Source organism: Mustela putorius, unplaced genomic scaffold (genome assembly GCF_011764305.1).
Source record: "Mustela putorius furo isolate JIRA1106 unplaced genomic scaffold, ASM1176430v1.1 tig00000831_pilon_pilon_pilon, whole genome shotgun sequence".
NCBI classification, from domain to species: domain Eukaryota; kingdom Metazoa; phylum Chordata; class Mammalia; order Carnivora; family Mustelidae; genus Mustela; species Mustela putorius.
The window spans coordinates 5,278,746-5,299,626 of record NW_025421490.1 but is presented as its reverse complement, the minus strand read 5'-3'; the positions used below and the strand labels follow the sequence as shown (position 1 = coordinate 5,299,626).

Genomic DNA, 20,881 nt, shown 5'->3' with positions numbered 1-20,881 from the left:
TGTAAATATAGGCTGCATATTGGTTGATATTAAGAGATTACTGTTAATTTTGTTGCGGTGGTTATGTAAGAAGATACTGTTCCCTATTTTCAGTAGCATACATAAGTTTCTTGGGGATAAATTACATGATGTCTAGTATATGTTTAAAACGCTCTGGCAGGGGTTCCTGGGTGGGGCGGTCAGTTGAGCAACGACTCCTGATTTTAGCTCAGGTCATGATCTTGGGGTTGCGGGATCCAGCCCCGTGTTGGGATCTGTGCTGGGTGTGGAGTCTGCTTGAGATTTTCTCTCTCTCCTTCTGTCCCTTCCTCTCTCTTTCTCCAATAAAAAATGATAAAATAAAATAAATAAAATGCCCTGATTATATGTAAAAGTGAAGCAGTGGGTAGGGGAAATAGACAAAACAGGTATGGCCACACGGTTGACGGCTACTGAAGTAGTAGATGCACCGGCTTTGTTGCACCCTGCAGCTCCAGATATGTCTGGAGCTTTTTATAGTAAATTGTTGGACATCTAAGGAAACAGGAATGCATAATCCAACGGGACGAGTTGCCAAAGATGGACTTCTAGGAAAACAGTTTGGCGGCTCCTCAGAAAGTTAAACATAGAATTCCCATACGACCCAGCGATCCCACGCTATGTACACACCCCGAAGAATTGAAAACAGACTCCACCGAATATGTGTACATGCGAGTTTGCAGCAGCACTATTCCCAGTAGCCAAAAGAGAGAAACAGCCCGAATAGCCATGAGACAAATGGAACGAATAAACGAAGTGTGCCATACACACTCACACACACACACACACACACACACACACACACGACTATTATTCAGCCATAAAAAATTATGTCGTTCTGATACATGCGACAATCATTATTCCAGGTGAACTAAGCCAGACACAAAAAGGACAAATAGTGCATGATTGCACACCTTGGAGGCATGTAGAACGGGCAAATGCACAGACAGAAGGTCGAATAGGTCGCTGGGGGTTCGGGGCGGGGGTGGGGAAAGAGAACTTCCACCAGTGCAGTTTCTGACTCTGGGATGAAGACGTTTTGGAAATAGAAGTAGAGGCAGTGTAGCATGATGGATGGACTAAATGCCACACTGTGAGTGAAACACTCACTTTTTAAAATGGTTAATTTTATGTTGTGTGACTTTCACCTCAATTTAAAAATACAAGGTGGAATTCTGACCATCAGGCGTAGGGATCCTGGAGGGCAAGTTCAGGTCCCTGTCCCTCGCACGCACGACCTCCTGCAAACATCAGCAAACTATGTCGCTCCATTTAGCCATTTTCTCCGTGACCAATGGAAAGGATGTGTGATCAAGGGAAAAACGTAACCCACAACCCCTCACATTTCCAGGACGCTATGTTTTATAAGCCTACACCACATTTTACTGACATTAGCGTCTTTGACTCCTCGGAGGGGAGTTTTTCATGTGATTATATGCACTCGGGGCTGGAGTCCTTATTTCAGAAAAACTCCTGTTGAGGTTTGATAGAATTAAATCCACAGACTCAGACTGAATTTTAATACATTACGGATCATCATTGACATCATTATTCTGGTTAGCAATTAGATCTGTCCGATAGCGGAGTAAGGTTAGAAATAACTGTCAGCCTAAATGGCTTCCCTGATACAAATAAGCCTTCCTCGAAGACCGGAGAGTGTCTTGACACTAAATTAGTCCAAAAAAAAAAAAAAAAGGGAAAAGAAAAGAAAAGGTTGAAAAATAAAAGGTGTTCTACCTTTCAGTATTTACTGAAACTACTGGCCCAATACACCAGCTGACGGTTAAGGGATCATTCTACGTAGAAGATGAATCCAAGGGCTCCATTCCACTTCCTACTTAATCCCAATAACTCCTTTGTCTTTGTACACCTTCTTGCAGGACAATCTTATTATCTTTTCTTCTCATCCCCAAACTAATTTTTATCCATGTTGTAATCACTTGGATCCCTTTGCATGATTTTCTCCTCCTGGCTCACTTTGGGGTCGGACTGCGGACGGTTCGACTGAGAATGAGCAGATGGTGCTCTCCAGGGGGTGGGCCTCGGTGGGTCACCCGGGGCATGGGGGGTGCTGGGGTATCCAAGAGGTGACGGTGCACCGGGGGGGCTGGGGGCGGTGGTGAGAGAGACAGAGGCTGCAGTAGAAATTTAAATTTCTCATCATCCGAATTTTCCTTTGTCCCAGGAACACTGATGTAGCAAGCCTCAAGCTAGCCTTGGACTTTTGCCTGCAGATGATGATTTCATTAGAGTTTTGCAAACGTAGCTGGGGCAGGGCTCGTTACTTCCAGAGTGGATGCGTGCTGAGCAGGAACAGTGGGAAGAACTCTTTCAAAAGATTAAACTAGAGGTTGATATACTCACACAGTGGGATTTGGTATGTCCTGCTTCCTAATTTTCCTCCCCCAAATTGGCCAGAGCAAAAGTAACAAGGAGAAAATGAATGAGAAGCTTCCGTGCTCCTGCCTGGATCCCAGAGCTGGGCACTCGGGAAGGGGGTAGGACGCACGGGCCTGGGTGCCGTCCCCCGGCTCCGCCCGGTCAAAGCCCCAGCTGCCGAGAAATTCAGGAGTGAAACAGGTGCTGCTGCGTGACCACCAACCCTCATTCAGACAGGCTTCACATTTCTTCATCAGAAACAAAGGAAATGAGTTTACTCATGTGTTTTCCCTTGGAAGCTCCTATCAGAGTCCAGGGAATAAAGTGAAAAACACAGTCAGAGAGGTTGATGAATTCCTCAGCCAGATACTTCTTACCCTATTTTCAAATTCAAGAGTGAGGCTACAGGAAACAGAATAGGCATCCTCACTGAGACTGGCCAGGTCCCTAAGGATGGGGGTGGGGGACGCAGCCCAGGGAGGAAGGGTGACCCTGGAATGTGGCCTGGACACCTTTCCATTGATTCTTTTTGGTTTTGTTTTGTTTGCTTTTTAACTGACCACTGCAAGCCCCAGTCCATAGCCTTCGTCAACTAATGCTAAGTGGAATTTCACACTTTTTTCATTTTTTTTTTCAGATTTATTTATTGGAGAGAGAACAGGTGCACAAGAGAGAGCATGAGCAGGGGAGGGGCAGAGGGAGAGAGAGACTCTCAAGCCGACTCCCCGCTGAGCACTGAGCCCGACTTGGGCTGAGATCGTGACCTGAGCTGAAATGGGGAGTCAATGCCTAACTGACTGAGCCAGGCAAATGCCCCCAAATTTTCCTTTAAAATAGATACACAGGGGGCACCTGGGTGGCTCAGTGGGTTGAGCCTCTGCCTTCGGCTCAGGTCGTGATCTCAGGGTCCTGGGATCGAGTCCCGCATCGGGCTCTCTGCTCAGCAGGGATCCTGCTTCCTCCTCTCTCTGCACCTGCCTCTCTGCCTACTTGTGATCTCTCTCTCTCTGTCAGATAAATAAATAAAATATTTTAAAAAATAAAATAAAATAGATACACAGAAGCACCTGGGTGGCTCAGTTAGTTAAGCATCTGCCTTCGGCTCAGGTCATTATCTCTTGGCCATGGGTCCCTCTGCCTCCACTGTTCCACCTGCTTGTGCTCTCTCTGTGTCTCTATCTCTCTCTCTGATAAATAAACCCTTTAAGAAAAATAGATACACAAATAGGTAAATACACAAAATAGACAAGTGTAAGTTTCCAAAGTAACTGACTGAGGGTGAACTACTAAGGAAACAATTCTGCCGGTGGTTCTGTGACCAACTCATGAACTCATGAGGGTTCCAGGTCGGATAAAGCCTTCTGTTGGTGGACGGCAGCTAATATTCAGCATCCACCATGGGAAGGTCACACCTTCCCAGCCCTGCGAGGAGGGTGTTAGGAGCCCTAAAGGAAAGAAGGAAGTTGAATCGCGAGGTTAAATTTCACTGTGTAAGATGACCTAGTAAGAGAAGCCAAAATCTGAATCCAGGTTAACGACCAAAGCTCTATAAAAAGTTATAACTCTCAGGGGCACCTGGCCGGCTCACTTGGTGGAGGGCGCAACGCTTGATCTTGGGGTCGTGAGTTCAAGCCCCAGGCTGGGCCAAGAACTTAGAAACAGTTTTAACTCCCTCCTCCCAGGTTCCTCTTTGCACAGAGGGGCCGTCCCCTCTGATCTGTGACAAGGCCTTCGGGAGCCGCCGTGAAGGGCTCCTGCCCCGTGTCCATCTCAGACGTGGTCCCCTACTTCCTTCTCTCCCCATCTGGCTCATCTGGGAGCTGAGCTCCCCCCCCCCGTTTTTTTCTTCCATTTCCAGCCTGCACACTTCTCCTCTCTCTCTCCAGAACCCTTGAACTTCAGCTCCATCATTACGAAAAAACCCATCTTCCCCCATCGAGGGCCCTCACGCGTTCTGCTGGGAGCGGGCCGTGCCCACTGACCTCGGTGCGAATTAAAACGTATCAGAGATCCCAAGTTTGCAAGTTGTCGGACCTCCGCTTCCAGGAGGAGGAACTCTATTTTCGCTCATACCCCAGCAAGAGATTAGCAGCTTGAAATCGCTTTGACAGCAGTCAGCGTCTCCACGGCATACCGCCGGGAGTTTTAATTCCAGCCTGTGAAATTGTAATTGCTTCTCAAGGAGAAGCACGGGATCCTGGGTAATGGCCACAGCCAAGCTCAATGTCAGAGTTGCCAGTTGCTGCCACATCAGATATTACTTGCTGTTATTCAAAAATCACTCCAGCTTTCCATACGGGAAGTAGGACTGGGGAGCGAAAGTAAATTAACAGACACTGTCAGCTGTTCGTAACATCACAGACAGCCGCGTGACAGGGGACGGGTGGCCTCCCATCCGAAAAGGTACCTTGTTTCTCTTCTTTTGGTGAAGATAAAGAGTTTCACAAACAAATTTCATTACTTAAGGTGTGCGGCTAAATGATGTCATTGTTAAGCAAAAAAAATGATCCGGTCCGCGGGCACGGTAAGATTGAAGCTGCCAATTCCTGTTCACCTCCTTCCTGGGAAGAGTTGGTGGGGTGGGGGTGGGGTGGGAAGTGGTCCCGAAGCGTAATTACAATAATGAAGACAGCAAGTCTGCGTCAGGCGGATGCTCACGACGCATGAAAATTACCTGCAGAGGGAAGGACTTGCTCCCCGCCACCTCTGAAGACAGGGCAAGATCTGAAGAGTGCGAAGCCGTTCTGAAATTAATTTTTTCTTCTTTCTCCTGAGGGTCAGACAGGGGGAAAGGGGGGCAGAACACCATTGCTTAGGGAACCCCACACCGTCCGTGGCGCTGCTTTTTTGTTTTAGTCACGACAGCAAATTCACACGTAGGCTTTGCTTTTCCTCATTTCATGGTTTTTAGGGTAGATTTCATGTATTCGATTTTACTTTTTCAATTAGAGAAACTTTGCCTTTAGGAGGTCCTTCTGCATGGGATGTATGTCTTCTCTTAAAGACGACCCCACCCCAGTCATGTCTCCCTCCATCCTCCACTCCTGTCTCCCCAAAACTCTACCCTGCCCCTCGGCCCGGCTAAATCAATCCCCCGCAGCCATCTGCTGATAAGGTCCTTGCTTGTTTCCTGATTTCAAGGCCCCTGCCCCTGCCCGTTTCCAGGTACTCAGCATTCTTCGCCCTCCGTCTTCATGGAGCTCCGCCCTCCTTTTCAGAGCGTTGTCGACCTCTCCGGTCTGGGTTAGAGGTGCCCCCTGTGCTCGGACAATTCCCTGTATTTTCTGCCTTGAGCGGCTAGATCACAACTGCCTCCTCGCCTCACAAAGGTGGGGACAGCATCTGTCTTGCTCATGGCTTTTGGCCCCGCGCCAAGCACAGCGCCTGGCATAGACCAAGGACTCACCAAACACGTGCCAAGTGGTCTTGCCCCGTCAGAAGTCTCTGTCCCGCACCCAGAAGGGATTCCCTTTCTCCCCTTAGTCACCTCCCAAGGCTGAGCCACCTGTGTTCCTGGTCTCAGGGCATCCTGTGCCCCGCCCACCCCCCATCCCCCTGCTGGACGCCACCTGATGTATGGGGCAGCCCCACAGACTCCAGTTTGAGAGCAGGAAAGCACACTGGTTAGCAATAGGATTCGAGAACCAGACGGCCTGGCTTATAGCCTTGGCTGCACCAATTACCAGCTAATAACCCTGACACGTCATCTCTCTGTGCCTCCGTTTCCTCGTCTAGAATAATAGTTCCTTCTTCAGGGCGGGGCACAGGATTAAATATGCAAATATAATGTATTTATGGTGCCTGGGAAAGGGCCTGGCTCTACAGAAATGGTAGCCGCTATTATGATGATAAAGACGAGCAGGGGGAGGAGGGGCTGTTACTACCACTATTACTGCGACAGACACATCAAAGGTATTTTGGGCTACTGCTTCTGTTCCCCTTTGACTCTGGTGCCAGCCAAGCCTTGAACATGATCTCTAAAACCAGCAGTGGCAAATTTCAGTGACTTTAGCTTCCTCCCAAGTGGTCACCCAGGACCCATCTCCTTATTTTTGTTCCATTCCAGTCCTCCCGCCATGTCCGTTCCTGGATTTCTACACTGGCTTCTGGTTCCTGCTCCAACAGTAGCACAGAATCTCCAAGGACTATGGCTTAGACTCTTTGTGTCACTACTCCCTACCTCCTGTTACAAAGGCCATGATCCTTATGCCTAACGACTAAGTACTGATAAGTTTCCCTACCCACAGAGGGTGTTAGGATGTTTTCTCAAAGTCGTCCACAGTGAAAGGCAGCGTTTATGGTACCAGAGTCAATGGAGTGAGGTAACCATTCCCTGACACCTCAGGTGGTCCCGGGACCACGGGCAGTGAGCGACGCTAGTGTATGCTCTATAACCCGTGTGCTCTGAACAGCGACGAGCCGCTGCAGGGAATGTGGCCCAGCTAAAGATCCCAGCCCTGGTAGAGAGTAAGTGGCGCGTCACTGGCTCAGTTTTAGGAAGAGAAGGTGGAGGTCTGGGTGGGGAGAAGGCAGAGATTTCAGATCTGGTGCCGAAAATCAAGAATCGTGATCAGTATATTATAAAATATAACACAGTTGTAACAAGGAGTCTATAACGCAGAGTATAAGGAAAATGAATTCTTTTTATGATTCCACTCAAGTTTCTCTTTGTAACTCAACTTTTTAAAAAAGATTTTATTTATTTGAGAGAGGGATGGAGTGCACGAGTGGGGGGAGGGGCAGAGGGAGAAGCAGACTCCCCGCTGAGCAGGGAGCCTGATGCAGGCCAAGACCAAGACCCGGAGATCAAGACCTGAGCTGAAACCAGATGCTTCACTGACCGAGCCACCCAGGCGGCTATTATAACCCTATTCCAGCGGAAAGACAAAAGTCAATCCGGGTCCATTCAGCACAGCTCCCCACCCCCACCAGCTACCCATCTCCTCCCATTGCCTTCTCTTTGCCTTTGGGGCTAAGAAATCAGGGGATGGAGATAGTTGTAGGGGACACCTCTGGCCCGAGCTGACGCTGTGCTCAGACACTTTCTTAGCTGTGAGCGGAGCCTCCAGGAACATGCTCAGTTAGGATCCATGTCCGGACGGAGATAGGTCTAGGGTTCTACCCCAAAGTATCTCGACACTTAAGAGAACACTTACGTTCCCTGTTTAGAAATGCCCCCAACTAGAGGGATGGCATAGGCAAGTCACTCAACTCGTTCTAACTTAAGTCTGTCCGATTATAAAATACGGGGGTCCAACCCCATGGTCTCCGTGGGCCCCTCTCGCTCTTATTCTAGGCTGACCTGTAGGTAGGGTTACCATCCCTGCCTCGTCAAGCAAAACCAAGGTCCTAGGCGAAGCACAGAGCAGATCACTGATCCCTTTCTGTCACGAGCCGAAAAAAGTATTCAAATGCAAAGTATTCAAATCTCAACTCCCAATTTCAAATATTTCTGCAAGAAAGTTTAACTCTTTGACATTAGGGAGAAACAGAGGCTATTTGGGATTGATAAGCAGAAGAGGTCCACTCACAGCAGAAAGAAGTGACTTTCTAGGAGTTTATGTTTATGACACAGGTGTTGCTTGTAACATTAACTGAAGTTACTGCAGCTCCTAGATAGACCCCTTGACTTTGCCACAAAGCTTCCGGAAAAGCTGGTGTTAAATTCCTCCCCTGCCCACTCTCCTACTTGTATGTGTAAGGCATTACAGATATTCTTCAACCTGAAATACAACATTTTTAGCTACTGAATTTGCTTGCAGCTTGTCGCATTCTGATTGCCCAAGGCAATCTGGGTTGATGAGATTACATTTTTTAGACTGCTATCCAACCAACTCCTTCCTTTTGTAAGATTGCTTTGGAACTTTTCACCTAACTACAGAAATCTTGGGAGGATGCTGTGTAAGAGGGAAAGAGAGAAGAGGGACCTTCACTGGAGATGTCAGAATCTTATTTTGCACAGATGGGGTCCGAGCATTTCCACACAGAAGGGATGTATGAGTAGAAAAACTACTGGAGAATCAGAGACAAAACACGACATGAAAATCGGAAAGGCAGCGAGTGGTCGAGGATGACAGACAGACAGAATAGCCTTCAAAGGTTTGCGGATCATTCTCTTAAATGAGTCAAAACCCAACCTATCTTGAATGTTTCTCCATGTAAACATGTAAAAGTAGTTTCGGAAGATCCTTTACTTCCTCCAGATGGGACCTGGACTCTCTAAGCTCAGTCTCCTGGTTCATTTTCCGCCTGACTTCTGATTTCACTCTTGGAACTAAATGAGACACGAGATTAACTATTCACCACTGTTTCTTGGGTGAGAGACTGGGCTAGAGTCAGGTTTACTTCCTCATACCCAAAACGGGGATTGGAGAGCAAATTATAGTCTAGTTTTTCTGGCCTTAAGACTGTGACATGTTTTCATATGTCAGTGGGTCAATAACGAGGAATTTAGACTTCTCCTGGGAAGGTTGGAGCTGAGGGTAGCGAGCCATGACTGGGTGACTATGGGCAGCAGAAGGCTTCCCCCTGTATCTCAAATGACACCAATTAAGATGGCAGAAGTCCTGCTGGCTAAAAACAAAAAAATGACACAAAAAGCCAGGAGTGTTTGTTCTCTAAGGATCACAGCCTGAGATGGTTATCACAGGTGGCTCTTTGGTTAAGTCTTCACATCCATTTCTTGGGAAGAGAGCACATGAATCCTTAACTGAACAGGTGTACTAACAGAATCTGAGAAACAGGAGATCAAAACCAGTGAGCTGGAGTCACTCACTTGAGTGGCAGTAGACACCCAGAGAAGGAACAGGTGCTGGGGAGACAGAGGACTGCTGGGTCCCCAGATGCGGCTCAGTGTGGACGTGCTAAAGCAGAGATTAAGGATCAAAGATGCTCAACTACAAAGACAGGAGGTTGACTCTTAGTGAGGTTGACTCTTAGTGAGTTAATTAAAATAACGATGGGGGGAGGTCTACACACCAGATTATGTGTTGGGTGTTACGGCAACAGTCATAGGACAAAGCCACCCCGAATCAGCAACACCAGTGTCAGTAACAGCAATGACAAGAACCATTGTGAACCATCTGGCTAAGCTGAGGTCTGCTCACAGTTCTCCTGGAGATGGATAAAATTCAGAAGCTTAGCAGCAGGTGAGAAACTCACGATGGAGTGTAGAGATTTAACTGTACCTAAGCCTGGCTTCATGGTCCTGAACAAGTGGTTATTACATTGTATTCCAAAAGAATCATCTAGATTCAGGTTAAGAGGAACTCATTGGCTTGGAGCATCAACAGGAGAACCAGCCGTCCTCTGCATTGTCAATGCTTATCTTTCCAAACAGGAATCTCTTTGAAGCCTACAATGTTTAGAAGACGGTTTAGAAGCCTGGAGTGACTCTTCCTCGACTATCAGATGAAGTCTAGATTCCATCAAAAGTGGTGTCAAAACGCTTCACAAATGTGATCTCAGCTTATTTCTTAATTTCCAGTCACTTCCCTGGCATATCTCTCCCTCTAGCTACATTCTGTCTCAAATTTACCATGCATTTCCATACTTCAGTGCTTTCTAGTTTTGGTGAAATACGCATAACAGAACAGTTATTGTTAAGTGTATAATTCAGTGGCAATAAATAATTCTAGTGTTGTATGTATAGCCATCAACATGATTTATAAAACCATTTCATCACACCCAACATAAACTCTGTACCCATTAAACAAGAACTCCCTCTTTCCTCCTCCCCTCGGCTCTTGCTACCTTGCATCCTACTTCCTGTATCTATGTATTTGTCTCGTCTAGGTACCCCTGTAAGTGGTGTCATACAATACCTGTCCTTCTGTGTCTAGCTTATGTTATGAAGCATCATGTCCGTAAGGTTCATCCATGTTGTAGCATGTTGTCAGAATTTCACTTCTTTTTAAGGCTAATATTCCATTGTTAACTACACTGTGTATTATGTATTTTTATACATTCATCTGCAGTGGACTTTTGGGTTGCTTCCACCTTTTGCCTATTGTGAATAATGTTGCCATGAACATACAGGTATACAGGTATCTGTTAGAGTCCCTACATAAAATTCTTTGGATATACATAGACACATCCATACATATATACATACATACATATATAACTAGAATAGAATTGCTGGGTCATTGGTAATCCTAGGTTTAAATTCTGAAGAATTGCCAAGCTATTTCCCACCAGGGCTGACCCATTTTACATTTTCACCAGTAATATAGGAGGGTTCCAATTTCTCTATACTGTCAACATTATTTTTCCTATCGATGGCAGCCATTTTAATGGGTATGAAGTAATAACTCACTGTGATTTTGATTTGTACATTTCTTTAAAAAAAAAAAGATTTATTTATTTATTTATTTGTGTGGGGGGAGGGCAGGACACAGAGGGAGGGAGAATCTCAAGCTGACTCCTCACTGAGCATGGAGCCTGACTCAGGACTCGATCCCAGGACCCTGAAATCATGACCCAGCCTGAAATCAAGAGTCAGCTGCTTAACTGACTGAGCCGCCCAGGTGTCCCAATTTGCATGGCCCTAATGACTAATGATAGTGAGCATCTTTTATGTGCTTATTACCATGTGTATATCTTCTTTGGAGAAATGTCTACTTAAGTCCCTTACACTTTTTTTTTTTTTTTTAAGTTTATAGCACCTGTGTAAGTGGGAGGAGGAGTCTTCAAGCAGATTCCTTGCTGAGTGTGGGTTGAGTTATAGGACTTCTCTATATATTCGGGATATAAATCTCTTGCCAGAGATAGGATTTGCAAATATTTTCTACCATTCTGTAGGTTGTCTTTTTGCTTTCTTGATAGTGTCCTTTGATGTACAAGTTTTTAATTTGGATGAAGTCCAAATTTTTCCTTTTGTTTCCTATATTTTAGTATCACATCTATGAAATCATTACCAAATCTAAAGTCATGAAGATTTTCCCCAGTGTTTTGTTTTCTTCTAGAAGTTCTTAAGATTTAGCTTTTAAGTTTATTTTGGTCTTTTACCCAGTCTGAGTTCATTTTCACATATGGAGCAGGGTAAAAATCCAACTTTATTCTTTTGTAGAAGATACCCACTTTTCCAATACCATTTGTTGAAAAGTATGATCTTTTTTATTGAACGGTTTTTGCTCTCTTTTCAAAAATCAACTGACCAATTGCACTACTGGGTATTTACCCTAAAGATACAAACGTAGTGATCTGAAGGGGCACGTGCACCCAAATGTTTATAGCAGCAATGTCCACAATAGCCAAACTATGGAAAGAACCTAGATGTCCATCAACAGATGAATGGATCAAGAAGATGTGGTATATATACACAATGGAATACTATGCAGCCATCAAAAGAAATGAAATCTTGCCATTTGCGACAACATGGATGGAACTAGAGCATATCATGCTTAGCGAAATAAGCGGAGAAAGACAACTATCATATGATTTCCCTGATATAAGGAAGTGGAGATGCAACATGGGGGGTTAAAGGGGTAGGAGAAGAATAAATGAAACAAGATGGGATTGGGAGGGAGACAAACCATAAGTGACTCTTAATCTTATAAAACAAACTGAGGGTTGCTGGGGGGAGGGGGGTTGAGAGAAGGGGGGTGGGATTATGGACATTGGGGAGGGTATGTGCTTTGGTGAGTGCTGTGAAGTGTGTGAACCTGGCGATTCACAGACCTATACCCCTGGGGAGAAAAATATATGTTTATAAAAAATAAAAAATTTAAAATTAAAAAAAAAATCAACTGACCATATACGTGAAATGTTTTTTTCCTGGGTTTTTTTCTATTCTGGTCTATTGGTCTATAGGTCTGTTCTTTTTTTTTTTTTTTTTTAAAGATTTTATTTATTTATTTGACACAGAGAGAGAGATCACAAGCAGGCAGAGAGAGGAAGGGAAGCAGGCTCCCTGCTGAGCAGAAAGCCTGACACGGGGCTCAATCCCAGAACCCTGGGATCATGACCTGAGCCAAAGGCAGAGGCTTTAACACACTGAGCCACTCAGGTGCCCCTATATGTCTGTTTTTATCCCAGTACCATATTGCTTTGGGGTGAGAGACAATTCCAAGCAGACTCTATGCTGAGCACAGAGCCTGATATGAAGCTCGATCTCATGACCCTGAGATCATGACCTGAGCTGAAATCAAGAATCTACACAACCTACTGATACACAACCTACTAAGTGATGCAGGTGGTCCGAACTTTGTTCTTCTCTTTCAAGACTGTTTTGGAAATTAGGGGCCACTGGCAATTCCATATGAATTTGAGGGTTGGTTTTTCCATTTACACACACACACACACACACACACACACACAAAAGGCTGTTTTGTGTTTTGATAGGTCTTGCTTTGAATCTGTAGCTTACATTAGTGTTTTAACAATGTTAAGTGTTCTTTTCAGTGAACATGGGATATATCTTTACATTTATTTATATATTTAAAAATTTCTTTCACCAGTGGCTTATAGTTTTCAGCATACACATCTTTTCCGCCCTGGTTAAATTAATTTTTCAGTATTTAAATCTCTAGATGCTATCATAAATAGAATTGCCTTTTTTTTTTTTTTTTTTTACTGGTTCATTGTCAGTATATAGAAACACAACTCATTTGTGTGTGTTGATCTTATAATCTACAGCTATGCCAAATTTATTAGGCCTAACAGGTTTCTGTGAATTCTTTTGGATTCTCTATAGACAGGGCCATGTCATCTACAAATGTAGTTTTACCTCTTCCTTTCCTATTTGGGTACTTTTTATTTCTTTTTCTCGGCAAATAGCTCTCACTGATCCTCCAGTATAATATTTTACAGAAGCCAGTGAAAGTGGGCATCCTTGTCTTATTCCTGATCTTAGGGGTAAAACTTAATTTTACCACGGAGTATGGTGTGAGTTGTGGGTTTTCATAAATACAGCTAATCACATTGAGGAATTTCCCTTCCATTCCTAGTTTTCTAAGAAGTTTTTGTCAGGAAAGGGTGTTGGATTTTGTCAAATGCTTTTGCTGTGTTAGTTGAGACGATCAAATGTTTTTTATTTCCCCTCTAATTTATAACTGTGATATATAATGTTGATTGATTTTATGTTGAACCATCCTTGCATTCCTGGGATAAATCCCACTAGATCATGGTAAATAATGGTAAATAATCCTTTTAATATACTGTTGAAATCAACTTGCTAATACTTTGTAAGTCTTTTTGCATTCATATTCATAAGGGACATGGTTTTCCATTCTTTTCTTGTGGTATCTTTATTTGGCTCTAATGTCAAGGTAATGCTGGCCTCCTAGAATGAGTTAGAAAGTGTTCCAAACTTTTTCATTTTTTGAAAGTGTATGCAAAGGAGTGGTGTTAATTATTCTTTATACATTTGGGAAGCCATTGCTCCAGAACTTTTCTTTGTTCATGCCTTTTTTCAGGGCAAAGTCTAAGATTTAAGGGAAGAAAGTCTTACTGCAAGGCATTTTCTTTTTAAACTTTTTTTAAAAAGATTTTATTTATTTATTTGACATAGAGAAATCACAAGCAGATGGAGAGGCAGGCAGAGAGAGAGAGAGGGAAGCAGGCTCCCTGCTGAGCAGAGAGCCCGATGCGGGACTCGATCCCAGGACCCTGAGATCATGACCCGAGCTGAAGGCAGCAGCTTAACCCACTGAGCCACCCAGGCACCCCTGCAAGGCATTTTCTTAAGAGTGCCAAGGTCCACAAAAGAATTTTCCCAGGGACCCCTGCTGATACAACTAGTTCAATCTAATCTTCACCCACAAGATATGATTTTTTAAAAAGATTTTACTTACTTATTTGAGAGAGAGAGAGGAAGAGAGAACATGCACAAGCTGAGGGTGGGGAGAGAGAAGCAGACTCCCTGCTGAGCAGGGAACCTGACTTGGGGCTCAATCCCAGGACCCCGAGGTCATGACCTGAGCTGCAGGCAGATGCTTAACCAACTGAGCCACCCAGGCAATCCTTACCAGATATGTTTAAATTACTTCCTAAAAGTAAGCTGTAGTTTGTAACTGCCTTATTACGTATGCCTATGATATGTGGATGGTATACTTTAGTTCACAAAGGTTGGACCCAAGTATAACAAGTCAACAACATGCCTTATATCTATTTGAAAATCTCCAGGTCTCTTTAAAAACCACATGTTTTATTCCTCTTTATGTGAACTGTGGGTAAAAACAGAAGTTAGAAGTTTGGAACTTGGAATCAGACAGCCTGGAATAACATCTGTAAATACTAGATTAAGTAGGCATATTAAAAGCAGATTAGATAAACTGAAGAGTTAAAATTTTTAGTTCTTTAGGCTTTTTTGAATTTCAAGTTTTCTCTTACCTTAATCCAAGGTGCGTTTTAAAACTGTATTTATATATGAAATACATAAATATGTATATTTACATAAATAGATATTTTTTTTCTGGGCACTTGCCTCACTAGTATCTGTAAGTATATTCCGATGTCCTTCAACTAGGAAGACCATAAGAGATTGAATGAAACTCTTTCCTTCAACCTCTACACATTTGGGATATTTTGGCTACAGAACCCCAAGAAACAGTACTAGTAGAAAATAATTGACAGAAAACTAATGAAAAATAATAGTGTCTACATTTCCTTTTACCCCCCAAGGCAGGGTGGGGGAGGGCAGGACTGCTAGGTCTCCCATTAATCTGCTTGCTCTTTTCATCTTTGGCCAAGGAAAATCTCCTTCTTGATCTTAGACCGGCCACCCAAATCTGTGCCCCACACCATTCATTAATTTGATCTCCTCAAATACAGCTGCAATCCATTTTCTTTGAATTTTTCTTCCTTTGCTGCATTTGTTAGAATTAGACTCTATGTCCCTCGGGGCAGGACTCTTTTTATTCCATATATAATTCTTTTCGGTGGTCGTGTGTTAATATCAGAATTTAAAACCACCTAACCTTATTTATAAAATTGGTTTTTGTGTTTAAATGGCTAGAGTAAATCATGAAAGGGGAAAAAATTATGATCGCCAAAGACATACTACTTGATATATGTGATCTCATTTCATCTTTCAGTGACCCTGCAGTAGAACTGTCTCTATTTTACAGATGAGGCTCAGAAAGTGGCCTGGCTGCAACTTAAACCAAACTTTTGCTGATGTCAAAAACCTCTCTTTATGCTCTTTCCCTAAACAATCCGCCTCCAAACTGTACTGAGGTCTGAGGAAACTACTGAGGTCTGAATCCAGTTGGTTCAGATCCTTGACTCCTTGATGGTTCCATAACTCAGATTTTATAGTTTCTTTCTTTAATTGTTTTAAAGATTTATTATGAGCGAGTGGGAAGGCTGAGGTGCAAAGAGAGAAGGAAAGAGAGAATCCCAAGCAGACTCCCCACTAAGCACGGAGCCCCACATAGAGCTCGATCCCTGGACCCCGAGATCATGACCTGAGCTGAAACCAAGAGCTGGATGCTCAACTGACTGAGCTACCCAGGCACCCTAAATTTTACAGTTTCAGCACCATAAATTCTAGCTCGGTGGTTAGGCAGGTGCAAATTTATTAAACATGTGCTATTAATAAAGTAAAAAACTAAAGAAAAATATTTTGAGAAATAATTAGGATCTCAGCTTAAATATAAATTTGCCATGGGTCCTCTAAATAGGTCACGCCACAGAACTGAGGTTCTCAAGCTTTCTTGATTCATGCCACACCTAGGCCAACCGAAAGAGCTAACCATCCTGTTTACTAAGTAGCGAGGCGCTAACAACTTAATAAATGCTTGTGTCTTAAATACCTTACAAAAATTTGTGTGAAAAAAGTAATACAATTAAATTGAAATAAATATATTTTTGTTTTATTCTAAAATTACCATCATTATGTATTAATGGAACATGTGCATCTGTTGGGCACTGCACAACTTCTCAAACCATGATATAAGATTGTCTTCAGTTCCTGTTTTACATTTTCACTTGATACTTGCTTTTCTGTCACAGCAGCTGCCTAAAATCCAGTCTTAGACACAGCATCATGGAAAAGTGTGCATTCCAATGTTGAAATCCAACCATTTTGAGCGACGACTTTGTACGGTATCTGACAGATGTCACTGTTTCCCTCAGACGTTTAAAATATCCTGGGGTGCCTCAGGGCCCAGGCAAATCTTAAGACTATCTTTCCCCCCTTTCTTTGTCTCTTCTTTCCTTCTCTCTTTTCCTCCCTTCCCTCCCTCTTACCCTTCCTTTACTTTCCTCTATGTTTGTTATGGTGATAAAACTCAACGTTCATTTGTAAGTCCAATTCTCTCCCTGTGACTGAAATCTTCAACCTGGACTGAAGTCAACAGGAAAGCATATGTTTTGACTGAAAGACATATGGAAATCTGATGTTTAGACACATTTCTCTAGCAACAAAGCGAAGTTTTCACCAAAGAATTTTTTTCCGTTATCCAACTATCTCCCACTGGATGAACCAGGGAAGACAGAAAGAAAGAGGGAGAGGGAGGGAAGGAGAGAGAGAGAGAAAAAAACCTTGATTAATAAACCTTCTTTATTTAAAAATGTGATGTACGAGGTGGGGCCTTTGAGAGGTGACTAGGTCAGGAGGGTGGGGCCCTCAGCAATGCAATCAGAGCCCTCACGAGACAAGGACACCGTCCTTCTGCCACGTGAGATGCATAAGCAGACGGCCATCTGTGCAACAGGAGGGGAGTCCTCACAAGATACTAAATCTGCTGGCGCCTTGACCTTGGCCTGTCTAGTGTCCAGAATTATGAGAAACACATTTCTGTGAGTTATAAGTCACCCGGTCGACGGTGTTGTTATAGCAGCTGGAATGAACCAAGACAGGTCTCTTTATAGCTTCCTTTTCAGCAGGAAGAGTCACTATTAAAAAAAAAAAAAAAAAGGAAAAAAAAAGATTTGGGCACTAAGGGAAAATCTGAGGCACATGAGCGTTGCGTTCACAAATGGCCAGTCAACCGTTCTGTCATGGCTGACTCCGAACGCATCAGGATGGTTTACGTCATTCTAGGCCGACAGCAGCTTCACACAAAAGAAGTTCCTTTCTTGTTTTACCCACTTGCAGCACGTGCTGGTGCGGGGCTCTGCTCCTCGCACTCCCTCGGAGGACTCAGGCTGAGGACAGCTTCGTCCTGATGTGGCGGGAAGAGCATATGGCGACTGTACCCCGGCTCTTTCAACATCTGCCTCGAAGATCGGACCCTTCCACTCCCCGTGCATTGGCCGACACAGGTCACGAGGCCAGGCCCAACTCCAAGGGAGTGGGAGGCGTGCAGGAGCACCGTGGGCAGGAAGGAGAGGAGGTAGAAAGTGCACACCCTTCCTGATGACTGCTCTTGCTCGGGAGGCTCCCAGGCTCACCCTGTCCACGAGAGAACTGTGCCGTCAGCAACAAACACACCCTTCCCCCTTCTCTCCCTCCTGCAGGAGGTCATGGGAAAAGGCAAGCTGGATGTGTAGACCCTAGCCCCCGTCTAGCCAACTCTCACCAGGATGGCAAACGTTGCACATGACCTGGTCCCTGTTGTGGGATTTTTGTATTTTCTGAACCTCTGAGCAAAATGAAGCTGCAGCCCAACTCGGGCTCAGAAACAGGAAAGGTGGCAGGGGGTGACCCCGTATGGCTGAAACAATCCTTGAGAACCCCCATCACAGTGGGGGATGGGCAGTGGGGCTGCTGGATGGCTGGGCGTGCCCTTCGTCCACAGGAAGGACAGCTCAGGGGAGCAGAGTAGAAGCAAGAACAACTTCAAGGGCAGGAGGGGATGAAACGGGAGAGGTGAGAGAGAGTGGGGAAAGGGTGAGACGGGGAGCATGAACACCCTTTTGGTCTCTGGTCAGTCAGGGGCACAAAGCTCTTCTTATGTCCCACACAGTGTGACTCCTAAGTGTCCCAAATGCATGTTCCCCTGGGGGCCTCTGGGACGGGCCCGGGTAGGTCTTCTGCATTGGAAATGTGAGTTCCTCTTAGAAGCACACATGTACTAACACTCACTTTGTTTTGCTTTAGCTCACCAACCAATGACATAAATTATAATTTGGATTCCTTAAAAGACACCTAAAAGGAGGAGCTAAACAGGGGTGTGGGTTTAAAGATGAAATGTCCTATGGTAACCAGAGGGCACCTGATTCCCCTGGACCGATACGATCCAGATAACATTTAAATTCTGGTGTTCACAGGATCGCTTAGTACATCGAGTCCTTTTATTGTGAAATAAATCATTGTATTTGGTAAAAGCCAGTGATGTCAGGTAGAGAGAATCACTTGATGTCATCGATCAGAACCATCAGAGAAGGGGCACAGCTGGTTTGAGACGAATCCAGTTTTTGGAAGTTCGTGGCTGCCAGAGAAGTGGGCGATTCCCCACACTTCTCAAAATGTCACCGAGAGTCCTTTACTTGGTGACTCTCCCTGTGCATTCCGAGAGAAGTCTTGTTCCAAACACAGGTTTCCCTATAAACTTTCCAGGACCACATCTACTGTGGAAAAGAAGCTGTTTGTAGCATCAGGACTCCACACAAAGCATCCAGAGAAAGAAACATTTTTAAATGTTTATTGAAGACTCAAAATTCTTCCCACGTCAGGAAAAGATGACCAGATCCACTGCTCAATGAAGCTCTGACTTGAAGGCTGGAGGCTTGAAGAAAAATGCAACCACTTCCTGCTGCAGATGAACGAAAGGAGGTTCATGTGAAAGATATGCCGCGGCAACGGTTAGTAGGTGTCATGTCACATAACGGATGGCCCAACGGGACGGGCGACAGGGTAAGCCTCATAAAAAGTATGGCGGACTCGGGGGCAGAGACCAGAGTAAACTCCAGCTCCTGGAGGACTGATGCCGTTGCTTTTCTGTTCAGTATGGATTTTAATTAGAAATGTAGTCTTCCTCACAAATGGTTCCATCAGTTGTGCTTTAATTATAGACTTTGACCAAAAGAGCCAGAAGGAGGGCCAACAGAGCCAGGCCTACAGACACCCCCAACGCACAGTCTCCACGGAGCTTTTCCAAGCGGAGCGTCATTCTGGAACTCCCGGGGTCCCGCCGAACCGTGGAAGTGTGGGGCACCGAGCTCAGGTCAGTCCCAAGCCTTTTTCTGAAGTCCTATGAAGATGGAAACATAGAGGGGAAAACGTGATTGTGAGATACAGAACAGGTCTACTGTGACTCTCAGTCAAGCACGAGTCTCTCAAGGAAGCTTTTTTGTCTTTACTGAGATGTAAATGACATAGAACATTGTTATTAGTTCAGGGGGGCAGCAGATGGACTCCAAAATGACCCCCACAGTAGGGCTGCTTATAACGTCCAGAGCCACACATAGTCACAGCCTTTTTTCTTTTGATGAGAACGTTTAGGATCTCCTCTTGGCAACTTTCAAATATGCAACATAGTAACTATAGTCACGGCCCTGTGCTTGATCCGCCCAGAGCTTACTCAGTGCCCTAACTAGAAGTTTCCACCTTTTGACCCCCTTCACACACCTCGTCCACCCTCTCCACACCCCCAACTCTAGCAACCACCAATCTCTCTCCAGATCTATGAGTTCCATTTTTTTTTTTTTTAGATTCCACAGATAATTGAGCCCATATGGCATTTGTCCTTCTCGGACTTAATTCACTTAATTTCCTAAAGGTCCATCCACACTGTTGCGAATGGTAAGATGTCTCCCTTTTTTATGGCTGAGTAAGACTCACATATACAGACACATGCACACACACACACACACACACACACACAGGATATATATCCCACATCTTCTTTGGATAAAGAGAACGGACATTTAGGCTGTTTCCGTATTTTGGTCACCGTGAATCATGCTACAACGAACACAGGGGTGAGTATTTTCCCTTTCTTCAGATAAATATACAGAAGAGGAACTGCTGGATCCTACGGTATTTCTGGTTTTAATTTTCTGAGCTGCCACCATACTGTTTTCCACAGTGGCTGCACCAATTTACATTCTCTTGCAACACTGCCCCTTTCTCCACATCTTTGCCAGCACTTGTCATTTCTTGCCTTTTGGATAACAGCCATTCTGACAGGCGGGAGGTGATAGCTCACGGTGGTTGTGATTTGTGTTTCCCTGATGATGAGGGACGTTTAGCATGTTCCGTGTACCTGCTGGCCAACTGGATGTCTTCTTTGGGGAAGTATCTACTCACATCCTCTGCCCTTTCTTTTACTAGATTGTTTTTTCGCTAGTGGGTTATAGGAGTTCTCTATATATTTTGGATATTATCAGGTATCAGATATATGATTTGTAAATATTTTTTCCATTCAGGAAGTCTGCTTGTTTTGTTGATGGTTTTCTTTGCTGTGTAGAAGCTTTTTGGCCTGATGTAAGAAGAAGCGATCGCTTAGTAACTTCTCCAACACAGACACATTCAAACACCCACCGTGGGTCAAGTAGCCCCAAGTTAGGTATGAATAAATCACATTTCTTTGCCTTGAAGTATCAGGCCAAGTTCCTGATTTTCCAGATAATACACAAAATATATATGAGAGAA

General features: G+C 44.4%; 1 protein-coding gene across 3 annotated transcripts in view; it reads right to left on the bottom strand.

Annotated features, from left to right (window-relative positions):
• Positions 1-16,885: 16,885 nt before the first annotated feature.
• Positions 16,886-20,881, bottom strand: part of CDKAL1 (CDK5 regulatory subunit associated protein 1 like 1) — a 647,814-nt gene continuing 643,818 nt past the window's right edge. For all 3 annotated transcript variants that reach the window (XM_013060790.2, XM_045085085.1, XM_004761260.3), the window contains one exon: positions 16,886-19,478. In XM_013060790.2, coding sequence (XP_012916244.1) covers positions 19,290-19,478 — 189 coding nt within the window. In that variant the 3' untranslated portion in view covers positions 16,886-19,289. The remainder of the gene's footprint in view (positions 19,479-20,881) is intronic.